General features: G+C 35.8%; 3 protein-coding genes across 20 annotated transcripts in view; 2 read left to right on the top strand and 1 right to left on the bottom strand.

Annotated features, from left to right (window-relative positions):
- The window catches only part of LOC100242979 (ABC transporter I family member 11, chloroplastic), a 19,572-nt gene extending 8,076 nt beyond the window's left edge, over window positions 1–11,496 (top strand). Inside the window, exons 6-12 of one of the 18 annotated variants that reach the window (XR_009467660.1) lie at window positions 3,142–3,256; window positions 3,406–3,492; window positions 3,639–3,687; window positions 4,076–4,160; window positions 4,752–4,887; window positions 6,918–7,234; window positions 11,190–11,496. Coding sequence is in view for 6 of the 18 variants with exons in the window: in XM_059742705.1 (XP_059598688.1) it covers window positions 3,142–3,256; window positions 3,406–3,492; window positions 3,639–3,687; window positions 4,076–4,160; window positions 4,752–4,830 (415 nt within the window). In the remaining 12 variants the exon portion in view is untranslated. Of the gene's footprint in view, window positions 1–3,141; window positions 3,257–3,405; window positions 3,493–3,638; window positions 3,688–4,075; window positions 4,161–4,705; window positions 7,459–10,684; window positions 10,722–11,189 lie in introns of those variants that run through there. The other 17 variants (XR_009467663.1, XR_009467662.1, XR_009467664.1 and 14 more) reach the window with 17 other exon arrangements.
- On the bottom strand, window positions 7,633–14,628 carry LOC104881647 (protein LAZY 1). The gene is made up of 3 exons (XM_010662435.3): window positions 14,440–14,628; window positions 9,144–9,210; window positions 7,633–8,630 (listed from the first exon to the last, which is right to left on the bottom strand). Exons 1-3 carry the CDS (start codon window positions 14,626–14,628, stop codon window positions 7,633–7,635), a joined length of 1,254 nt encoding a protein of 417 aa, XP_010660737.2.
- LOC100260063 (probable metal-nicotianamine transporter YSL6) lies at window positions 14,367–23,429 on the top strand. The gene is made up of 7 exons (XM_002274523.5): window positions 14,367–15,067; window positions 17,726–17,898; window positions 18,488–18,585; window positions 19,873–20,010; window positions 20,683–20,872; window positions 21,374–21,506; window positions 22,383–23,429. Exons 1-7 carry the CDS (start codon window positions 14,707–14,709, stop codon window positions 23,315–23,317), a joined length of 2,028 nt encoding a protein of 675 aa, XP_002274559.2. The 5' UTR covers window positions 14,367–14,706; the 3' UTR covers window positions 23,318–23,429.

Raw genomic sequence — 23,429 nt, 5'->3', positions numbered from 1 at the left:
GCAACTCCTTCAGGAATTGAGATTTGGAAAAGATGAACAGATAAAGCTAGTCTATGACAATTAGGCCGCATTACATATTGCATCCAATCCAGTCTTTCATGAAAGGACCAAGCATATTGAAGTTGACTATCACTTCATTAGAGAGAAGATCGCATTAGGGTGTGTTGCTACAAGTTTTGTTAATTCAAATGATCAACTAGCAGACATCTTCACTAAATCTCTCAGAGGTCCTAGGATTAAATACATTTGTAACAAGCTTGGTGCATATGACATATATGCTCCAGCTTGAGGGGGAGTGTTGAATATAATGTATTTATAGTGTACAATATTTCTTTCCTTTCTTAATATAGGTCACATATATGGTAGTTAGTTTAACCTAGCCTTGTATATATATTCCTCTATTGTAAGTTGTAAGTAGTCATGAATATGAATGAGAATTAAGGTTTTTTTTTTCTCTCTCTCTCTTTCAACAAGGATCGTTGCCTAATTTAAGTTTCACTAGGTTGTGGGGTAGGAGTTTTTCTAACTGAACTAACCTGAACCAAACCAATTCCCTAATAAAATATTTTATGTTAGGATTTTTATGTCATTTAACTCAGTGCATTTTGATTTTTGTGTATTAATTTTTTTCCTTTAATTTTTTATTCCATGTATCTTGCAATTTAACAAATAAATTTTAGAAAACTTATGATTTAGGGCCTAGAAAGTTATATTGCCTGATTTTATCATCTAAAATAGCAATAGAAACTACTAAGAAAGCAATATTTTGAAGGGGGTTTAAAAATTTAGACATCCCGACATTTGGACTGGTTCTAAAAAAAATTAGGTAAATTTCACTCACCTCCCCTAAGGATTGGGTTAAATACACTTAACCACCATGAGTTTGAAATTTTATCAAATACTTCCCTTATTTTGAATCAAATGGGAAGCTAGTGAAAGAAACAAATAAGAAGGATGGGGAAGATAGTTGATGTAATTTCAAACTAATAGTGACTAGATGTATTTAATTCAAACCTCAGGAGAAATGAGTGAAATCAACAAAAATAAATAAATAAATTACAAAGCACAGATTTTATTTAATTTTTTTTTAAAAAACTTTAAGCACAAACCAATTAACCAACCCTACCCTAATTGACCACCATATGGATAGTTTGGTTTAGTTAGATATATTTTCCTAACTGATTGACTTAGTTTGGTTAAAAGTAGAGTTAAAACAAAACCATGCAAAATAGTGTCCACCTCTAGTTAAATCTCTTATAAAATAAGAGCTTGGCTAGCTTCTATCCACTCTGTAAAATAAAGAAAGAAGAAAGATTGAGAAGAAGAAATAAAGGAGTTGTTGACTCCCACAGTAGTTCAGTTCATATATAATCATTATTTGATAGAACCAATCCAAAAAAAAAAAGGAAAAAAAAAAGTCGTTATTTGTTAGAAGAAGAAATCAGGTCACTCTTGGAACATTTTATTAGTGATAGTGATGGTTGTGTTAAAGACTACTTGATGGAGTTAGGAGAGAAAGTTGGACTTTGGAAAAGAGAAAGAAACTAAATTAGATATTATTGAAGATGACAAGAAAATAATTTTTTTATTATGAAATATACGTTTTTCTTATTATTCTATTTTTATGTGATTATTACTAATTTTTCCTAATTTTTTATTTTATTTTTTCCTCAAGGCTTATGCCTCACTTCTTTAGGGAAAAATGCTTCAAGCTTGCCTTTGGCCTTTTAAACCAATGCTTAAGAGCAACCCTTTCACCAACTGAATGAGAAGCCGCTAACATTAAATAGTGACAATAGAAAATGTCACTAGCTTCTAGCCACATTATAGTAAAGTAAGATATGATTAGCCAATTCCTCTGCACTCTTACATAGACAACACTAATTAGCTGGAGACCATCCTCTTCTAAGTTGGTATATAGTCAAAATTCTCTTCTAAGTAGCTTTCTAAAAAAAAAAATCCCACCTTTGTAGGAACTTGTGCCCCTTACACTTCTTTGGCTAGGAAAGAACTTCCAGAAACCAACTCCAATGAGCCATAAAGGATTTAATAGAAAGCTTCACATCCTTTTTAGTTGTGTAAACCAACTTGTCTTTATGATCCCTACCCTTAACTGCTGTTGAATTTGCTTAAGAAAGGACTGCACATTATCCAACTATTAATCATGGAAACTCCTTAGAGAGCAAGGGCTCAGACATGTCATACTGTCCCTCTTATCCCAAGCATCTGCTATCTAAGCATCCTTAGAAGTGGTAATGGAAAACAAAAATTGAATCACGTCTCTCAAAGGGGAGTTACCACACCAGAATCATGCCAAAATGTTGTTTTCCTTTCATCAACCACTACAAATTTGGTCCTAGCTTAAACCTCCTACTACCCTCATCTAATTGGTTTTTACAAGCTCACTTCATACTTTTCTCTCTAATCATCTGCTTGCCAAAGCCAAACCTACCCAAAATAACAGTCGCCACAATCTATCCCTACATGCTGCAAACTTCTAAAACCACTTTCCAAAAAGGGCTTTGTTGAACAAGGATAGGCCTTTAATACCTATACCATATCTTCTTTTATCTAAGTGAATGGTTGACCGGTTTACTAAAGGTTTCTTTTCTAAAATATCACCTCCCCACAAAAGTCCCACTGAATCTTTTCTACTCTCAACTGCACTTTCTTAGATATTACAAGGGGTGTAAGTAAATCTGCAAGCCCCTTAACATGGTCGATCTCTGATCCTTTGAAAGATGTTGGTGCTTCCAAGAAGCCAACCTTTTTGTGAAACCTCTCCTCTATCAGATCCTAAACTGAGCCAAATTTGAAATAAGCACCCAAGGAGAGATTGAAATACATAGAAGGCAGTTTATCTACACCACATCCCACAATGGAGCTAACTTCTCAACATTAGGAACCTTTCTAACTGGAATTAACTGACAATGCTAAGTTGGTATTCAAACCTGAAACCACCTCACACCGGATAGCTGTCTCAAGTAACTCAACTGATATGAGGACATTACAGGGACATTTCTTTACCTGCCTTTTCACATTATACTACAAAATTGTGTTATTGTGATCGTATTTATTTCACTTATTTCAGTTAATATTTTTAATGTTCAGTGTATATAAAATTTTTATATTGTGGGATAGGTATTTTGTGGCAGACAATGTGCTTGAAGAAGTTACATTTGGGTGGCCTAGGCAAAGGGGCAGCTTCCAATTGAAAGAGCATCTTGCTTTGGGACTAGAGCGAGCTATTAATTGGGTACCTGTGCTTTTATAAGTTCAAACAAAGTGTCCTATATTAATTGCATCTCTATTTTTATTTTTTATTTTTTTCTCCATTCCCCTTTTCAAGATCTATATCTCTTAGACAAATGTAAACACCATCTATTATTTTATTAATAATTTTAGGTTGGATTGAACGGGATCTCCTTGGATAAAGATCCTCACTCCCTAAGCGGTGGATACAAACGTCGGCTTGCCCTGGCAATCCAATTAGTAAGAACCTGAATGTAAATATAAATATAAACATGGGGACAGGCACATGCAAAGTTACTTTTAACTGTACCAATTCAGAAGCTCAATACTCATACAACTTTTCATGGTTAGTTGATTTCTGAAAGTTAAACCTTTTTATTCTACAGGTGCAAATCCCAGATTTATTGATACTGGATGAGCCTCTTGCTGGTCTTGGTATGATGATGCATTTCTTGATCTTTAACCCTGTCATCTCTTGGTTACTGGTTATCTTCCATTAACTGAAAAAAGCTAGTTAATGATTCATAAACACAAGATTTACTAAGTTTGTTCAACAATTTTTTACAATCTCTGTGATACTCTCCAACTATGTCAGACTTGTACTAAAATTGTATGACATTTCCAAAATGCCTGCTTTGGCTTCTTTGCAAATCAGAGTCAAAGGTTGGCAGTCGTTACTGATCATATTTGACTTGATTTTGGAGAATTTAGCCTTGTGGTTCTCATTGTTTTGCAAGATCAGGACCTTAGCTCATTCTTCTGTTACCTTTTCAGAACTACTGAAATAGTTTATTTATTTATTTTCATACTATTTTGACATCAGATTGGAAGGCACGTGCGGATGTTGTTGAGCTGTTAAAGCATCTAAAAAAAGAATTAACCATACTTGTTGTGAGCCATGATCTCAAGTAAGTATATGCCTTCCTAATATTACTGTTTATTATTATTGTTGTTATTTAATCAGGTTGTTGTCTTGATACCATTCAAGAGCTATAATCCATAATATATGTTGTTGACCAAAACTGAAATGGTGAACTTCATTTGTGTATATTTTAACATTCCATGTCAATTCTTCTGAATTGAATATATAATACAAAGCATATCTGCATCAGTTGCCACTTGTCATAATTATCCTGTTTGTGACATAATGCAGAGGAATCATCATAATCATCAAAGAATATAAATGATTTAAGTCCTAAATAGACCTTGGAATGCTATATAAGTCTCAATAGATTCATTCAATTTCAAGAGACATTCCAAATACCCTGTAAGATTATTAATGTTGGTTTGCCTTCAAGACACAGCCAAGCCACCTGAATCGTATTGGTAATTATTTTAAGATTGTTTTTTGTGAATACAATATGATGAGCTCAATAATCTAATAAAATGCAATCCTACAATAAAGTGCTCTATGGATTCTCTTCTCTTGTTTTCCCTTTTTTATCATCCACAGATGGTTGTTAGCTTTTTGCTCACGGAACTTCTGATGTACCTTCCAGAGAGTTAGCAGCTCTAGTTGATCGATCCTGGAGGATGGAAATGGGTGGAGTGCTTAAGGAAGAGCCTATAGCATTTTAATCTTGGTGTTACCATCTGCTACCTCATCAATATAAGTTTTTGTGAAATTTGAACCAGGTGCTTTTAATTTATATATATATATATGTTTTTTTTTTTCTTTCTTCTTCTGGGAAATTGAAACTATTTTAATATTTGACATGTAATCAAAGAAGGAAAAAAAAAAAAAACCACACAAGGTAATGAAATCTAGACAGACAGCCTGCAAACCCATGTCTGCAGTTTATTGCAGTTGAGATGATCTGCTAGGCTGGAAATGATACACTATGCAGGTTAATTTCTCCTGAGATTCCAGCCGTTTGAATTCATATCTGTAATTGCATAAACATATATGCCAGTGTTCTACAAGACCATTAGCTGTCTGACACTCCGAAAGAGGCCAAGATAGGAGTGGCAATGACAAGTAGAATTTTGAATACTTTCCACTACCTAGAATGATAGATTTGCTTGGTGTGAATGACACCAAGAATGATTCTCAAGATTCAAATAACAGTTTCAGTTAACTGAAATCATTTTTACTAACTAGGAAGATACAGGAAATACAAGTAACAGACAGCTTTACAATCACACTAAGGCAAATAAGAGGGATGTCTTCTCTCACCTCACTTGAGTTCATCATCACTTAATTACTCACAACAACAATTACATAGTGAAATATATGATCTTACCAAGTATCATGCCCAAAGGATCACAACTAATAATCATTTCTCACAACTTCGTCATCTACAACTCCAACACCAAATCTACAATGCCAACATTAGATAATGATTAGTTGTATACATCATCAGATATAATCATCTTAATACTCCCAGAGGACAACGGTTATTGTCTTAACATAATGACTACAGTTTTGGTCCTAAAAATAATTGCAGCTGCAATAAGGCAATATACAAATAAAAGGTTAGCATCATTTGAGCAGTTTGATTTTGACATCAGGAGATATTTTCAAGCCTGTGCAAACGTCACATAGATTTAAATGTCATCATTATCCTGTCCCCTTTGTCCATTATATGTCATCTCAAATCAGTTGTATCTTTGGAAAAATTTTCAGAGATACTTATAGTTTTGATACATTTTGAAATTGAATCAGATGCAGGCTACATCTATTTCTTTATTGTATTTTATTTTAATTTTTTTATTGATTTATTGCATGTCTGTGATTTATTCTAGAATGAACCATGCAATAAATAGAATAGACTGCAAAATTTATAAATGGGTAAATTTTTGTCCCCATTGGGACTTGAATCTGGAACCTCCCACAAACCCTCCCCATCCCTTTACTACTTGAGCTAGGCCTCAAGGGCTCAAAATTTATAATGTGCTCAGCAGTGGTACATAAAACTATTCCAAAGGTCCATAGATCACAAAATTTATTATCTAATAGAGTGATAATGGTGTCAAGCCCTCGAAAATTTTGGCTACATGGTCAAACTAGTGGGAAGTGTAAATTTCCCACAGTTTTGGGGGGAGACTGATCCTGTGTGGGATTTGGTCATTGATGACAAAGCTAACTTGGTTTGTGGCTTGTGAAACCAATCCAACCTAAGTATTTAGCACGAGCACTAGGTTAGGAGGCTGAGCTTACAGCTAGTAATGAAATGACCTGCCAGTTCATTGGCTTGCTGGTTTTGTTTGAGTTCATAATTATTCATTTTGGGTGGGTATTATTGTTTTCTTGGTAATTTGGGTCCACTCACGTTCCAAATCATTCATCTAAAGATGTCATTTGTAATACTTAGTGTTATATAACATATAGTAAATATAATTCAAAACTAAAATTGACCCAAGATAGAACCAGATTTTGTCAGTTGAAATTCTGTTAGTCTCCCTTTGGCCATCGGTTTAGTGTTGGGGGTAAAACAGTGCTAATTGATTTAGGTGAGTTCAGTGCCAGTTTAATTCTAAATTCAACCAACCCAAATCAATTGCATTTGATCTTTGGTGTGCCCTTTCTCAGGCTCTTTTAATACATATCCTCATTTTGCCTATCAAAAAAAAAAAATTGTGTTTGAACTATGGGCTATTGCATGTTTGTGAACTAGAAATGTAATTTGCTTATATACTTACAGTCTGCATCAGTTTTGATCCAGTGCTCCCTACTCCCACTTGAGCCACTGTTGCTGAGCATGTCTTGTGGAAGGTTTAAACATTGGTTGGCATCCCTTGATATGTATCCATGGGGAAACTTTATGCTGTCTTCATCTCTATTATCACATCCATCATCATAGAGAGCATTCTTGATCTCATACTTAAACTCCTTTGCAGCTGCAGTATTCCTTTCAGGATGAATTTTTCCATGGAACATTCGTAGGACCTGCATGCCACACACATGAAAGAAATTAAGAACTCCAATACAAAAATTGCTAGCATTTCCATTACTGGTCCATGGCCAAGCAAAATATTTCAGGTATTTCTGTTTCTTCTGACAAGTGTTGTGATATTGGTGTTGAATACAAATGGTATCTTTCTGATTGTATACTGGGATTGTCAGATAGTGTGAATTGGCATGTGATATGACCCCATTATTAAAGAAGTAGCTGCTTAAAGTGTGTGACATGAGGATTCTAAGATGTGAACATATAATATAGGGGTGGAATTAATGATTTATTTACTAGGTTCTTTTTTTCCCTACTCATTATTGTTGACCTTTATTGACCCATTTGGGGTACCACAAATGGGGAACCACCATTAATTTGAAGTCCCGCTTTGGGGATACTCTTGGTCCAGAGAGGCAAAAAAAGTTAGACAATCTACACTATGTTCATTTGTTGACGTCCATTTGTCCTGCATGTTGCGGCTGTGTGCTTATAGGAAGGCATTCACATTCAGCTTAATATAGACTATATGTTGATCAATCATCAAACTTATGGAACTGAAATATCCAAGTTTAAGTCGACAACTACTGTATGATAGTGACTCTGAGAAGTTTAGTTGTACTACTAAGCAACCCACCTTACGGAGTTTCCTCTTGGTTGAAAGTGGATCACCACCAGTTCTACCATCAGAAGTGGGCCAAGGGCTCCTTGAAGCGTGGGGCTCTTTAGCAGAAATGGCAGAAGTACTCCTTAAAGAACCTTGTGGCTCTTTGGCAGAAGTGGCACAGGTACTCCTTGAAGAAGCCTGGAGCTTTCTCAGTATCTTTTTCACCAGGTGCATGGCAGATTTGTTAGTTCCCTTGGCTTGGATCTCCCCTTTCTCATCCTTCACTGTAGCATATTCATCTGCAATTTTAGTCCTCTGAAACAGTTCACCGAGTGATGCCTTCCCTTTCTTTACCTCAGTTGATCTTGTCTCTGGCAGTTCAATTGAAGACCCAAAAAGATATCCCTGTAGTGGACATACTATCATCTTTCCAGACTCTTCAACATCAGCTGCTTCCATTTGCTTGCCACAAAGTGTAATGATGCTAACATGACTGTTCCTACCTGGTGATTCGATGGACCCTTCATCTTTGGCTTCTGCCTCTAGGAACTTCTCTAACTCGTCATTAATGAGCTTCAAGTCAATCTCTGTGACCTCTGTTTCTTTCTCAGTCATGTTCTCCGAGGAGACACCAAATGTTGGTGTTGAAGGCTCATTTGAACCAAGAGTTCCAATGGCAAGAAAGCCATGGAAAAGGTCAGAGACAACATTAGATGATTCTTCTTCATAGTCTTCTTCAACTCTCTTGGCTTCGCATTCAGAAATTTTCTTTTGACATTCCTTTTGAGGCTGCTTAAAGTGTCTGAATCCGCAAGTTGGTGTTGGATAATATGGTTGGTCATCTAGCCATTGCTGCCCTGAAAGGCAACTACAAGAGTTTCCTGAAACCAGAAATCCAAAGGGAATACATTAGAACACATTGAAGATTACTGGGAAGAATGTGGGTGAATGAGGAAGGTGCTTATGTGCAGTAATTTCATGACTAAAATTTCACCACTGAGCTGCTTTTGAACATTCTTTTCACCTAAGAGAGTAGTTCAGTTCCTAAGTGAATGTGTAAAACCAACATAGATAGGAGGTACTGGGGAATCAAATGTGTATGGTGTCTTAGAGAATACATAAAAGTGAGCATTTTCTGACAGATCATGGCCCTCATGCCTGCCTGGTTTTTAGCCTTTGCTGAGGTGGTTAGAATATCATAGCAAACTGATATAAAGAAAAACTGAAAGAGTCAGTACAATAGATTCTAGTGCTCCATTGTGTTGTTACGCAGGGTATTGTTGTTATCATATTTGGTTGTCTGGTGGCCTATCATTCCCTTTGTTTTGTGTGGCCAATGTAAGCCTTTGGAACTGCCGTAGTAGAAGAAAGTGGATTAGGACCATGGGAATTACCAATTTTGAAATCCTTGAATGGCTCGATGCTATTTTGCCGTAACTTATGATGCATCCACCGAAGTAACTGCAACAATGAAGGCAAAGAGGAAGTTAAAAGGATTGGAGACATGTGCTCTTCTAAATCTAGAAGAAATTGGACTCACCTTCATTTTTTCCTTAAGAGGGCTTGATGTCAGGGTGCTTTGGTCGGTGTGGGAGACATAGATAGAGATAGATTTAGATAGCAAGTGAAATAGGGGTTTTAAGAGGAGAGCTTTAGCATTGATAATGAAAGAACAGAGGCTCTTTTTAGTGTGACTGGTAAGGAATTGGAGGTCAGTTGTTGCTAGAAGGGTCTGAGATACAGATGAGTAGAGAGAAAACACAGAGAAAGATACAAGATTGTGGTTAGCTTTTCTTTGTCAAGATCAAATCATGTGGACAAATTGGGGAGTAGGTTCAAGACCCACAAGTTGATGGTGCTACGTTTGTGTTCATAGTGCATGCTTTGGAGTAGGTTACACAGGCACATGACTAAATCCACAATTAGCCATTGATTAACATGGACATTAACTAAGATGTAACTACAAATTAATGTCCATCATGTCGGCCACACATCAATGAGATTGTGCATATTATGATCACATAATTAAATGCATTTGCTTGGACACACACAATTAGTGATCGAGGATGTATGAATTAATAGATTCAGATCCACAAGCGCATCAACTTTCTTTGTGTTGTAATCATGAATCATATCATACAGTACTTCAAAATATTTTATGAGATACTTGTTGGGGAGGAGAAGCCCACAATGATCAATAGGGCTGTAAATAATATTTTGAATTTTTTGAACATTACAAATAGAACATGAAGATATTTTACATATCATTAGGGACACAGGGGCTGAATGATTTTCCAAAGATTTTAGTAGGTCTGCTTTTTCGTAAAGTATTACTAACTGAAGAGATTCTTATCTGGTTTGCCAGTGCCACTATTGTTGTCCTTGTTAAGCCACTTGGTATTAGTGTTTGTTTATGCTGACCCATTTCAAGGTTTAGCCCTGTGGAGTCAACTCAAAGCACTTTTTTTTTACCATACACTTAATTTTCTCCCTTTCCTTTTGAGTAGTGTTCACATTTTCTTTAGTAGTTGTGGGTCCTGGATATTTATTAGCACATTGAGTCTCCTAACGGTTTCACAGAGTGGAAGATTGCTTTTCCGATTTAGGGTGCTTTCTTGCAGGTTTTGAATCCTAAGTATAGATGTCTTGGAAGTATCATAAATTCAATTGAAGATTTGTTTTTGATGGAGTATTTAAGTTAATTAATTATGCATTATATGTTGAGTGTGATCAGATGGCCTTCCTGGATTTTGCAAAGCTGCATTTCTCAAACAATGAGTGATTTGTTTCCTTTATGCCTCAAATTCTGCAACTTCTTTGGTTTTAGCTGTTCAATTTTGCTTATAATTTAAGGCCAGAACCAAGCTTTTTTCAAGTTATCACATTCCATTGGTTTGTGCTTTCTGTAAATTAGAATTTTACCTTTGCCATGTAGATGATGCCATCAAAGCCATTTGATCATGATTTGTCACTATCATTTGCCATGGAACCATACACTTCATGCACATGTGTCATGACATTTAACAATCACAGAAGCTTTCCTTCTCAACTGGTTTGATTGCTATGGAAAATGTTCCTCAGCAGAGGAGCCCACTTGGACGGGGCTGCTAACCCTGAAAAACCGGAATACCCCACAAACATTTGTGCAAGTAAAAGTGGGCTGATGAAAGAAAGCTAGCTGTTGTATGCTAGGAGACAAAAGCCATGCAGCCAAAAACCCTTCTCCAGAAATGTGTATTATTGTTATGGAAGCCAACCCAATAACCCTAGAAAAGTGAAAAGAGATGGACAAATATGGTTAAACAAAGTACAGCACTTTCACTGTAACTTACTGTGTAGAACATACTAATTTCTAACTTCTTAAGCCTGTGGTATAGTGGATTTCAGCTAAAGTTATTACCATTAAAGGGAAGTCTTTGTTTCCGCTGATTCCTCAACAGGAAGAACACCAACAAGAGCACAGCTGGAAGTGTGGAGAAGTGTGATGGTTGTTAGGATCATCCATGGTATCAAGATAATGACAGATGATACATTGGTTTCGTAAGCATGTTGATCTCCAAAAAGGCACCAGAAATCTCTATTCCAAATCCTCTGATGAAGTCCATGATTACAGGAAATAATTGTTTTTTCACCTTTGATCCACATCAATCAATATATGATTCAATTATCTCTGGATTATTATGTTTATCCTTACATGATATGGATTATTTGCGAGTTGGCTGTAGGATGCATATGGTTTTGGAGTTTGATTTTGCCTGTCACCCATCAAACATTATCAAATAAGTAGAAATAAAGATTATGTCAATCCTAACATTTTTCCTTTTGTGGGTGGGTTGCTGGTGCCTGGTGTCAGCTCCATAATCCTATCAATAAAATTGACTGCTGGTCCCTATACACTGAAATGATCTTTACTATGTACCTCATACACGAAGTGGACTGTCAAGGGAGAGAACTTTTGGAGCTTTATAACCCACTTCTAGTGCAGCATTTGATTAGATAAGAATAGACTCCACCCTTCCTCAAATGAACACCTAAGAGAAAAAAAAAAAACACCCTCAGTGGGTGGTGTATGGGCCTGCGCTCCAGTATTGAAATGACCATTAATGGATCCTTGGATTAAGCTAACCAACAACAAACTATAAAACGCAGGTTTGGAGGGCAAGAGACAGAGAGACCCTTATCCTTTCTTAAAGTAGAATGCCAAACAAACACAAGATATGCAAAACGTATGAGTTTGTAGTGATTCGACTGCACCCACCCACCTTCCTTCATCGCACACACAAGGTCGGCAAGGACTCCACGTGTGGTGATTCATATAATTGGGCGGCTCCCTGTCCTTTGGTGCCCCTCTGGGAAACCTAAACAATGCTTTTTGACTTTTTAACAAACCCAATTCCCACATATTAAATTGGAATTAAATCTCTCCGAGATTCGCCTCATTATAATACTTTAAAATATTTGTATCTTGCAGTTAGCATTATGGGCAGGCCCGGTACTTGTCTGGAAATTTCTCTCAAGTTGGGCTGGGGATTGGGCCTATCTTCGGGCTGGAGGTACAACAATGAGTTGACACCAACCCAAGTACACCTCTTCATTTTGTTGATTGAATCCACCTAGCTTCAATCGATACATTGTTTGACCCTCTGAGCCGTCTTCTATGAATCCAAGTTTGTTTGTTGAGAGATGTGAGCTCATCCTCATCTTGGATCGAGCGTTGATGGAAGTTGAAATTTCCGAGTAATTTCAGGCTTTGGCTCTTCTCTACTCCCCCACAATGGACAAATTTCTTGAAATCATGGCCTCGGCATCTAAAATATCTCTAAGAAGCAACATAAACAGGGGATTTTGGAGTAACATAAGCATGATGGTAGGCGTTGTAACAAATAGTCGTACACAAACAAAACGACAGATACCCGAGTCGGCTGCTAGTTAGTAGTTACCATGCTGGTTGGCCGTCCTTTCTCTTTATGCCTTGATTGAAGCCGAGAAGAAGCAACCAAGTTCAATGCTTCCGTTGCAAACCTACCAAGTTCAATGCTTCATTTGAAGCTTAATAAGGTGATAAAATTTGGTATGATTCGTTAATCAGACTCAAATCTTACACATATTTTCTTTCATAGATTCGGATTTTCATTTACATAATTCGAGATTTTAGTTTAATACACAACTTCCATTGATTTAAAATTTCATCAAATACCTCTGATTTCACTTAAACCAAAGTATCATACAATCATATCATCTAATATCTCAAAATATCGATATTTAATTATTTAATTGATTGTAAAAAATATTTTAAAATAAAATTCTGCTTTTAAAATAACTATTTTCTTATAAAAAAATATCCAACACCAGTAGGTCCAAAATAAAATTTTAATATAAAAAGAGAATGCTTATCATAAAAAGTAAAAAAGCAAGAATCATGTGGTGGACACATCATTTGTACCTTCACTTTTTGTGTTTCATCATAATGGAAGGGAAATGGGAAAAGGCATATGTTGTATATCCTCACCCACTTACCATCTCCTACGTTAATCACATGCCGTGGCGGAAAACATAGAAGCAGAGTTGATGAACTACCTTACAGCTTTTCCTTTTGGGTTGTTATTAGAGTGTATCTCTCTCTCCCTCGATTACTTTCTGAAAATGATTTTATTTTTTATAAAGCATTTCACTTTCAGTCACCTATCAAGTGCGTCAGTTTTGTTTCGTGCAATGTTAGACTCAAAATTTATGAAGTTTTATTTAGGAATTTAAAAAAAGGCATCGTGTTTATTTAATAGAGTTTTTAAACGTTAAAAATAATGTTTGAGGGGGAATCATACCAACTTTTAAAATTCCCACGAGATTTTTATTTGATTAAAATATTTTAAAATTCTTTTTATTATCATCTATAAAAAACAATTTAATCATATTTAAAATATAATTATTGCTATTTTTTTTAACCTTTTATATCATTAAGTATAGAAAGCAAATATTAACGTCAATGAATCGGACTTTAAAATTATTAATTCGTTTTATACATGGAAACAAAATTTGTTGTCATGTTAATAATCCATTCCTAACTATATAAATATTGTTCATTCCGAGTTAAAAGAGACCAGAACTTTAAAATATATTTACATAACTAAGAGGAACCCAAACTGATACTATATAAGTATGAGTATTTTTTAACCACGTAGTCACGTTTTAAAGTTGTGAAAACCCTTTTTGAATTAAAGCGAATAATATTTATATGATTGATAGCAGGTTGTTACAAATGGTATCAAAGTCGATTCTTAACGTCGATGTGAAAGTTTGCTTAGTTTCGTGATGAATGTTTGTTTATTTGACTCTATAATTTAGTGAGACACAACAAAAATATTATGTCTACATATAAAGGTATTTGTGATGAATCATGTTAGAGAGAGTTTCTGGCGTTATATCAATATTAAAATATTTTAAATCCGTGAAGATTTTTTTAAGTGAAAGCGGACAATATTTATATAGTTGTAAACCGGTCATTACATTCACATTACTATTTACTATTTTTTCTAATAAAACTCTACTAAAAATTTTCTTAATTCTAATCAAGTATCTCGTGGATCATTTGGGAAATAAATTTGTTCATGTGGATTTTTTTTTTTTTTTCCAAAAATATAGCGGGACTACTGTTATGATGATAGGGAGGAGGATGTACAGGTAAAGATTGACCGTAGGATCGGCGTACATCATCTGAAATTCTGGAGGGAGTCCCAACGGCCATTCACAAAGGTAACGTACGTCAGAAGAAAGAAGAAACGTGGCTTCCAATCCTTCTTTAATATTGGGGGTGTGAAGCTGAACAACCGGGATCATTGGAGGCTGCCAGCTCGGTTCCAACTGCCGTTCAACGTCTTCCATTCTGTCACTTACCCCAAAAGGGATTCTACCTAATCTCCAAAGGGAAATCTCTGCAGATCTCAAACCTCAGACCAAGAAATGGGGACCGAACAGGGTGCGGCGGTGGAGATATCGGAGCCCTTGCTGCTGGATTCTGGGAAGGTCAGAGAGGTTGAGTTGGAGGAGAGGATTCCAGAATGGAGAGATCAGATCACACTCAGGGGGTTGGTGGTGAGCGCCGTGATGGGCTCCCTCTTCTGCATCATCACCCACAAACTCAATCTCACCGTTGGGATCATCCCTTCTTTGAATGTAGCTGCTGGTTTGCTAGGCTTCTTCTTTGTTAAGTCATGGACTGGCTTCTTGTCTACATTAGGGTTTTCGGTCCGGCCCTTCACTAGACAGGAGAACACTGTCATCCAGACCTGCGTCGTTGCTTGTTATGGCCTCGCTTTTAGCGGTAACTTATTTTGTTTTTTTTTTTTTCTTGTTTAATTTTTTTTTGTTGTGTTTGGTTGCTAAGAAAATCTCCATGATATGCGGTTGTTTTAGTTTGCAAATAAGTGGATGAATGGGCTCAGAATAATTGATGATTGATGATTTATGTTCTTAAACAGTGGTCTAGATACCTGAACGTAAGATTCTAAAGTTCCATTTATTAACAAAGATTTTTCTGTATTTTCTTTCAAACCAAACGGAGGCACAATAAAATCTGCTTTAATGACTATATGCGGGCTTTTTCTTGCCCGAAGATTTGAGGGAGATGCTTGGTTTTTCTGACATTTGGCTTCAATTGTTCAACCATGTTGGAAATTTTGCTTGTGAATGTATTACCCTTTTTTAGTTTTTGAATGTCATGCCCTTATTGTTGAGTTTCTTGTGGTGTTGATTTGGTGTTGGTTAAAAGTCTTTGTTGTTTTGTCACACGTGCCGTATTTGGTCCTCTAAGGTCTGATCTGGTTGTTACCCTGATTCTTACTTTTGGAGATAACGACTGGAATAATTATTCTAGGTAAGAGTTGCTGCCATAGGGCACTAGGAGGTTGACTTGGAACACATGTATGACATATTGACTACTGAATCCGGAGGGCCTTATTCTGTTCCATGTGGAAGTTTTCCCTTCTTCCTATAAAGTCAATTCACACGGGCTTACTATGGTACATGCTAACATTGTACGCATCTAAGTATACATCAAATATGAAAGTCTGCATGCTATAGAAGGTCCCAAGTCAATTTCAACATTTACACCTCCTTTATAGTATGTTTCCTGGAAAAAGGAGGCTATCATACTCAAGTATTTAAGCCTTTCGGCCTTCTTTAATATATTTTCTGCTCTCGCTTATCAAAAAAAAAAAAAATCATACTCAAGTATTTAAGAATGCATTGTGAAATTCCTGGAAGGTTTTGCTAAACTAATTGTTGCTGAGATCAGCAATTAGTTAATTCATAGCTGTGAGTGGCCAGGCTAGGTTTTTCTAGATTCTAGGTACTTCCTAGGGACTAGTTCTCACGTATTTTATGAATCTTTCCTATCTGCTTATTTTCTTGATGCTTCCTAATATTCATGTCGATTGTGTTTGAGGTGTTTCATTTTCCCTGCTTCCTCCATCACCCTTTGCTTGTTCTAGTAATTGTGGTATCATGATAATCTTTTAGATTTGAACATCCATTTATAGTAATGTGATCTCACGATAATCTTGAAGTTTAAAAGTCCATTTTTTAAGCTTCAAGATTTGTGTGTGTGTATGGATTATTTGAAAATAAGAAATCAAATGGGTTGTTGATATAATAAACAGAATGGATATTATAATTGTACTGATCATTGTGGTGTGAGATGTGGTTGTCATGGAGTTACAAGGACCTAATGTTTGGATTGTTACTGGTGATTATGAGTGTGCTGTATGCAATGGCAAAAAGTGAGAAATTTTTTAAGAGTTGTCCTGAGAAATACCAGGATTTTGCTCCCTGAAGAGATATATACTGAGGCTGTTTCCCATGTTGCACTCATATTCAACAAAATACACATGCATATTTCATTTACAGCCTTTCATCTCTTGGTATCTGAGAACTTCCCTAAATTAAATGTTTTGGGTCCTAGGGAGGTTGGAGTTTTACATAGGCCAAAGGTTGAAGCCCCTTGGTTAGATCTGATGGTGGTCACCTTTGTCCAAGTCATGTGCTTTTCTTCTATCTTTAATGGAGGATATCCAAATGCAATTGTTGACTGAAATTTATTTTAGTCTGATGTCAATTTTATTTTATTTTTTATATTTTAAATGGGAAAGGAATGCTGCATCTTGCATGAACATAGACAAATAATGGATACTGTTATTGCAGAAGAAGGAATGACTTGATTAGTTATTATACTTTTAAAGGTTTAGATTTTATAGGTACCCCATGATTGGACCAGTTATCCAACCAATGGTTTGTTTTTTGTAGAAAGGAGAAACTGGAAAGATGATTATTGTTAGAAATGACTGCTAGTGGTTAGCCCTTGTCTTGGAATGCCCATTAATATGCATTTTTTTTTTTTGATGAATAAATAGTAGTATATTAATAAAAAGAAAAAGACACATCAAGGAAGCGCCCCAAAGTATATAGGTGGTATGCAAAAGAGGTTAAAGAACCCTTTAAATAGAGCCTAACCAATCTACAAAATCCTCAATGAAAGGGGGGCCAGAGTCTAAAAACCCCTTGGCCCATGCCTATAGGTTACAAAGGAAAAAAAGATTTACACCTTTGAACTGAATGACCCTCATTTTCAAAAGCCCTACTGTTTCTTTCCTTCCAAACTATCCAAAAAAGACACGAGGGAGCTGAAAGCCACACTTTCTTCCTCTTCTTTCCCACACAAGATCCAAGCCACCCCAATAACGCCTCTCTAACTGAATATGGGAGCACCCATGACACCCCAAAAAGGGAAAATAGTAAGTTCCATTAATATAAAATTAAGTATCAATAGATGAAAAACAGGTTTTTTTTTTTTTTTTTTGAATTGTAAAAGAAATGGTTTTTTCTTTTCTGTTTCAAGTTCTGGCTGTTGTTGTCGTTCCCAACTTCATTCTATATTCATGTTTCTTGGGTTTGATGTAGTTTCTCAACATTCAATTATTGACAGGGGGATTTGGTTCATATTTATTGGCAATGGATGAGAGAACATACCAACTTATTGGTGTGGATTACCCTGGTAACCGAGCAGAAGATGTTTTGAACCCAGGGCTGGGTTGGATGATTGGATTCTTGTTTGTTGTCAGTTTCCTTGGGCTTTTTAGTCTTGTTCCTCTTCGTAAGGTATTTCCTGACTTCTATTTCTGTCAGTATTGTTAATCACGCCTATGGATGCTTTAGATGGATAAGTTTGAACATGAGTCAAAGCTGTATTTTCCTGATCTTTATAAAACAAAATGGTTTCTTGATTGAAATTCCAATAATTTATCTAAATCTTGTTAAAGACAGTTTTTCCTTTCAACAATCTAGTGGCTTGGCCCACTCTAATTTGAGGTTATGATTTTTATTTTATTTTATTTTAATTTTTGTTGAATTGACTTGTTCTTCAATTTTCTTTGGACCAAACATGAAAGAAAAGCAGATCAATTAATGGTTCTAGTATCAATTTCTATCTCAATGTTTTACCTGAACCTTAATAATGCTGTGCCATTGAATGTGAAGCACTGGATCTTTGGTGTATTAGTTTGATGTAATTATTGTAGTTTAAAACTTTGAATGGATTCTTAACTAATAAAGCAATTGAAAACTGTAAGTTTTATAACTGAACCTTAATAATAGTGTCAATGTTCAGTCTTAGAATGGACAATGACAAAGCTGGTTGGTGTTTTTGTTTTTTGACTTGCCTTCCTTTCTCTTTGTTATGTGATTTTAGGTTATGGTCATGGATTATGAGCTTACATACCCTAGTGGGACAGCTACAGCAATGTTGATAAATAGCTTCCACACAAACACAGGGGCTGAGCTTGCAGGGTAAGCACCAGATATATGGGATTTTAATTGTTCTGTATATTCTGGTATAGTTCCTCCTGTTCTAAGGTTATTAGAAGACGGTATGCAAAAGCATGCTAATAAGAGAAACAAACAGAAACATTTAAGCAGAATGGATATAAACCTTTATCATTGTAAACAACAGATCATCAATAAAAAAATGATTATTATTTGTCTTCAAAGGGATTTTTCTGAAGCAAAATATGATATAAATAGATAAATAACTTGAAATTATCAGAAGAAAAAGTAACTTAAAGAAGATCCAATTCATGCATTAGCTAAAATTCTAAGACACTCACTGTTAAATATCCAATAAATGAGACCGTAATTTGTTCTCTGCATTCAAATGAAAGGGATTAATCTTTTACTAAGACTAAAACTTTTACCAACATAATGAACTACTGAGAGATTTGCCCCGAAATGGTAATTGGGTGCCTTACACGACTTTAACCAAAAAGGATTAATCTTTTTCTAAGACTAAAACTTTTACCAACATAGTGAACTACTGAGAGATTGCCCCAAAATGGCAGTTGTGTGCTTTACATCATCTAACTCAACCACAACCTCTCTGTTGATCCATAAGGAGATAAGCTTAGTCAATATTACTTATTCAGTCTTCCACACACACACACACACACACACACACACAGATATATATATATATATATATATATATATATATAATTCTTTTTTTCCTTTTTGTTTGGTTTTTTTATTTGTTTTTAATGTGTTTTAGTGTGCTTAAAACTAAGAATAACCGTCACTAGATTATTTGAAGAAGCTCCCACACACACACACACACACACACACACACAACACACACACACACACACACACACACACACACACACATATATATATATAATTCTTTTTTTCCTTTTTGTTTGGTTTTTTTATTTGTTTTTAATGTGTTTTAGTGTGCTTAAAACTAAGAATAACCGTCACTAGATTATTTGAAGAAGCTCCCACACACACACACACACACACACACACACACACATATATATATATATATAATTCTTTTTTTCCTTTTTGTTTGGTTTTTTTATTTGTTTTTAATGTGTTTTAGTGTGCTTAAAACTAAGAATAACCGTCACTAGATTATTTGAAGAAGCTCCCAGAACCTCTGTGGATTGCATCATAAACTTAAGTTATGTAACAGTTTTTATCTTTTCTTTTCTGAATTGATTACTATTGTTTATAGCTTTTGGATCTTCTTTTCTCCCCTTCTAAGATTTATGCTTCCTTATAATGACTGGATTTCTACAGGAAGCAAGTCAGCTGTCTTGGAAAATATTTAGGCATAAGTTTAAGTTGGAGCTGCTTTAAGTGGTTCTTTAGTGGTATTGGGGATTCATGTGGATTTGATAATTTTCCCAGCCTTGGCTTGACATTATACAAGAACACGTAAGTTTTTGTGCTTCTCTCTCTCTCTCTCTGTATATATATATATATATATATATATATATCAATATTGTGTTTATTTTATCTGTTACTTTCTTGACTCCATCAGTTTATTATCTAAAAGTGGGGCAACACACTGGTGAATGACTAATGTTCATGCCATTTCCTTGTTGCTGTTATTTCATGTTCAATGTGTGTATTATAATTTGGTTGCTGTATCGTACAATATACATTCCTTGTGAGGCAGCATAATGATTAATATCTATGATTTTATTAGTATGATTCCTATTGGTAATGTAATAAATTAGGAAGTGTTACAATGCTTGCCCTCTGGCCTGGGTGTTGAAAGTTTAATACTTAATTCTCAGGAGAGATGACTAAATTATCAGTTGAGGCTGATAAAGAAAAAGGTGATCAGTCTGAGTTTTGAAGATTGGTCTAATTTAATGTATTGTATGTTCAATTTTCATTTATATTTTTCTTGAGCTGTTTCCACATCTGAATTATGTGCCTGGAAAGACTAATCCAATATGACAAAAAGTCATACAAAACTACATTTATCTTTCAATAAGATATGAAGTACAGTGTTGCTTTGATTTGTATTGGTCACATTGCCATTAATTTACATTTTTTATAAGCATATTTCTGGTGATTTACATTGCTTCCATGATGCAGGTTTTATTTTGATTTTAGTCCAACTTATGTTGGATGTGGTCTTATTTGCCCTCATATAGTCAACTGTTCAGTTCTTCTTGGGGCGATTATATCATGGGGTTTTCTTTGGCCCTTCATTTCTCAACATGCTGGGGACTGGTATCCAGCTGACCTTGGCAGCAATGACTTTAAAGGTCTTTATGGATATAAGGTATGGTGAATCTTTTTTGTCCTAAGAGTGTGCACTACCTTGATGCCTATATAATACCTAACCCATCATTATCGAAGGATTTTGTGACTTGCATCTTGAGGTGTTCCTCAAGGTAGAACACTTTTCAAGATATCGTTGAGAGGTGGACCTCACCTGAGCCTCTGTGCTTTGGTGCATGAGGTGCCATGAGTTGTGCTCTATTTTGCAATGACGGTTCAAGGGTTAGGACCTTTATGATTATAAGTGGTTCTGTATTCTGCAACTACTGGAATCTAAATTTAATCCAACTGGGATAGATTTTATTTCCTTCAGTGGTATCCTTTATGCATGAGATGATTTTAAGATTTTCGCCGATATGTGTTTTTCAAAGAGAGGAGGGGACTTATAACCTTTCTTATTGAAGTGATTTATACTTTGCAAATATGGGGAAATTTTCATCTTTATTTTTGCCTATTAGAATAACTACACTCTAAAGTGGATTTCTACCTCATATAATTGCAGGTTTTCATAGCCATTTCCCTTATCCTTGGAGATGGTCTTTATAATCTGATCAAGATAATATCAATCACTGTTAAGGAAATGTGGAACAGCAGCACCAAACAGAATAACCTTCCTATCATTAAAGAGGTTCTAGGTAAGAAAATATGCGGTCCCAGTATCTTCAGTGAGAATGTGTCTTTATGTATTTCATTGGGTACATTTCCATTGACAAGAAAGAAGTATTTGAGTTATATAGTTATTTTCTCTGTCCCTTATATTTTGGCCTTAGTCTGCTCTGTTTGTTTCTTTTTCTGGGATTTGCTTTAGTTTTGCAACTTTGGGTTTGACTATGCAAACAGTGATGCAGTGCAGCCTTGAAATGTTGTGCATTGGACTTCCTGTTGTTCTTGTCTCCTCTATGGATTATAACATTCAAGAATTTAAAAAAGTTCATGCGATATAGTGTAAACATGGATCAGGGTGTTATTCTTGAAAATGGAAGTTGAATAGTCTGTATGATTATGTGATTTTAGTTTGCTAATAAATGTATGGACGGGACATAATTAAATTGGACAACAGAAATTGCTAATGGACAATATTCAGAAGAAATGAAGATAAACTAGGAGCTTGTTACCTATCAAAAATGAAAAATAAAAAAACTGGGAGCTTGTCAATGTTGTTATTGCATAACTTGTCAATATTGTTATTGCAGGTATTCTTATATCTTATATTCTATTACTCTCTGTACAATTACTTTATTGCTCATATTTAATTGCGTTGAGCAATCAATTTATGATGTTGAGGAGCATTTATTAAGAGTCTCTATGATGAGCTGCCTGAAATATCTGTAACTTTTTTGCTCCGAGTATCATCATTTTCCGTCCATGTTAATCATGTTTAGCTTGTTAGAGCCAAACCTCTAGGTTGTTGCTATGGAAATACTTGTATGTAAATTATGTTTAGCATGTAAATTATGTCATCCATTATTCTTTGCTGAGGAGTAATTGTTCTAACATACATGCCTTGGCAGATAGTGAGAGTTCCAAGCTACTAATGCAGCGAAAAAAACAAGATGAAATATTTCTAAAAGACCAAATACCCTCCTGGGTTGCAGCTTCTGGATATGTGGGCCTAGCTGCAATATCCACAGCAACGATACCAGTTCTTTTTCCGGCCCTCAAGTGGTATCTGGTTCTCAGCTCATACATTATTGCCCCTGCTCTTGCCTTCTGTAATTCCTATGGCACAGGACTTACTGACTGGAGCTTGGCTTCAACCTATGGAAAGATTGGTCTTTTCATTATTGCTTCGGTAGTTGGAGGCAATGGTGGTGTTGTAGCTGGTTTAGTGGCTTGTGGGGTTATGATGTCCATCGTCTCCACTGCAGCTGATCTCATGCAAGATTTCAAGACAGGTTACCTTACTCTATCATCAGCTAAGTCTATGTTTGTGAGCCAATTGATAGGAACAGCCATGGGCTGTGTGATTGCTCCTCTCACATTCTGGTTATTCTGGACCGCTTTCGATATCGGATCCCCAGATGGTCCCTATAAGGCACCATATGCTGTTATTTTCAGAGAAATGGCCATTCTAGGAGTTGAAGGCTTCTCCGAGCTGCCTAAACATTGCCTGGCCATATGCTGTGGGTTCTTTGTGGCAGCTCTGGTTATAAACCTTCTCAGGGACGTGACTCCTGCAAAGGTCTCACAATTTATTCCTATTCCAATGGCAATGGCAGTGCCATTTTATATTGGAGCTTATTTTGCCATTGACATGTTTGTCGGAACAGTGATTTTGTTTGTATGGGAACGAATGAACCGCAAGGGCGCAGAGGATTTTGCAGGGGCAGTTGCCTCAGGCCTAATATGTGGAGATGGGATTTGGACAATACCATCAGCCAGTCTCTCCATTTTCAGGATCAATCCACCCGTCTGCATGTACTTTGGCCCTTCTTTGAGCCGCTGAGCTGGGGTAACCCATGTCCAGCAGCCTAATGATTTGGACTCTTGAATTGGAACAGTTGTTGGATTCTGTAAATATTGTATTTATGTGTCAATGTATGGTGCAATTTGCTTCC

This window comes from Vitis vinifera, chromosome 14 (assembly GCF_030704535.1).
Source record: "Vitis vinifera cultivar Pinot Noir 40024 chromosome 14, ASM3070453v1".
Lineage (NCBI taxonomy): Eukaryota > Viridiplantae > Streptophyta > Magnoliopsida > Vitales > Vitaceae > Vitis > Vitis vinifera.
This window is presented reverse-complemented; position numbering and strand designations above follow the sequence as displayed.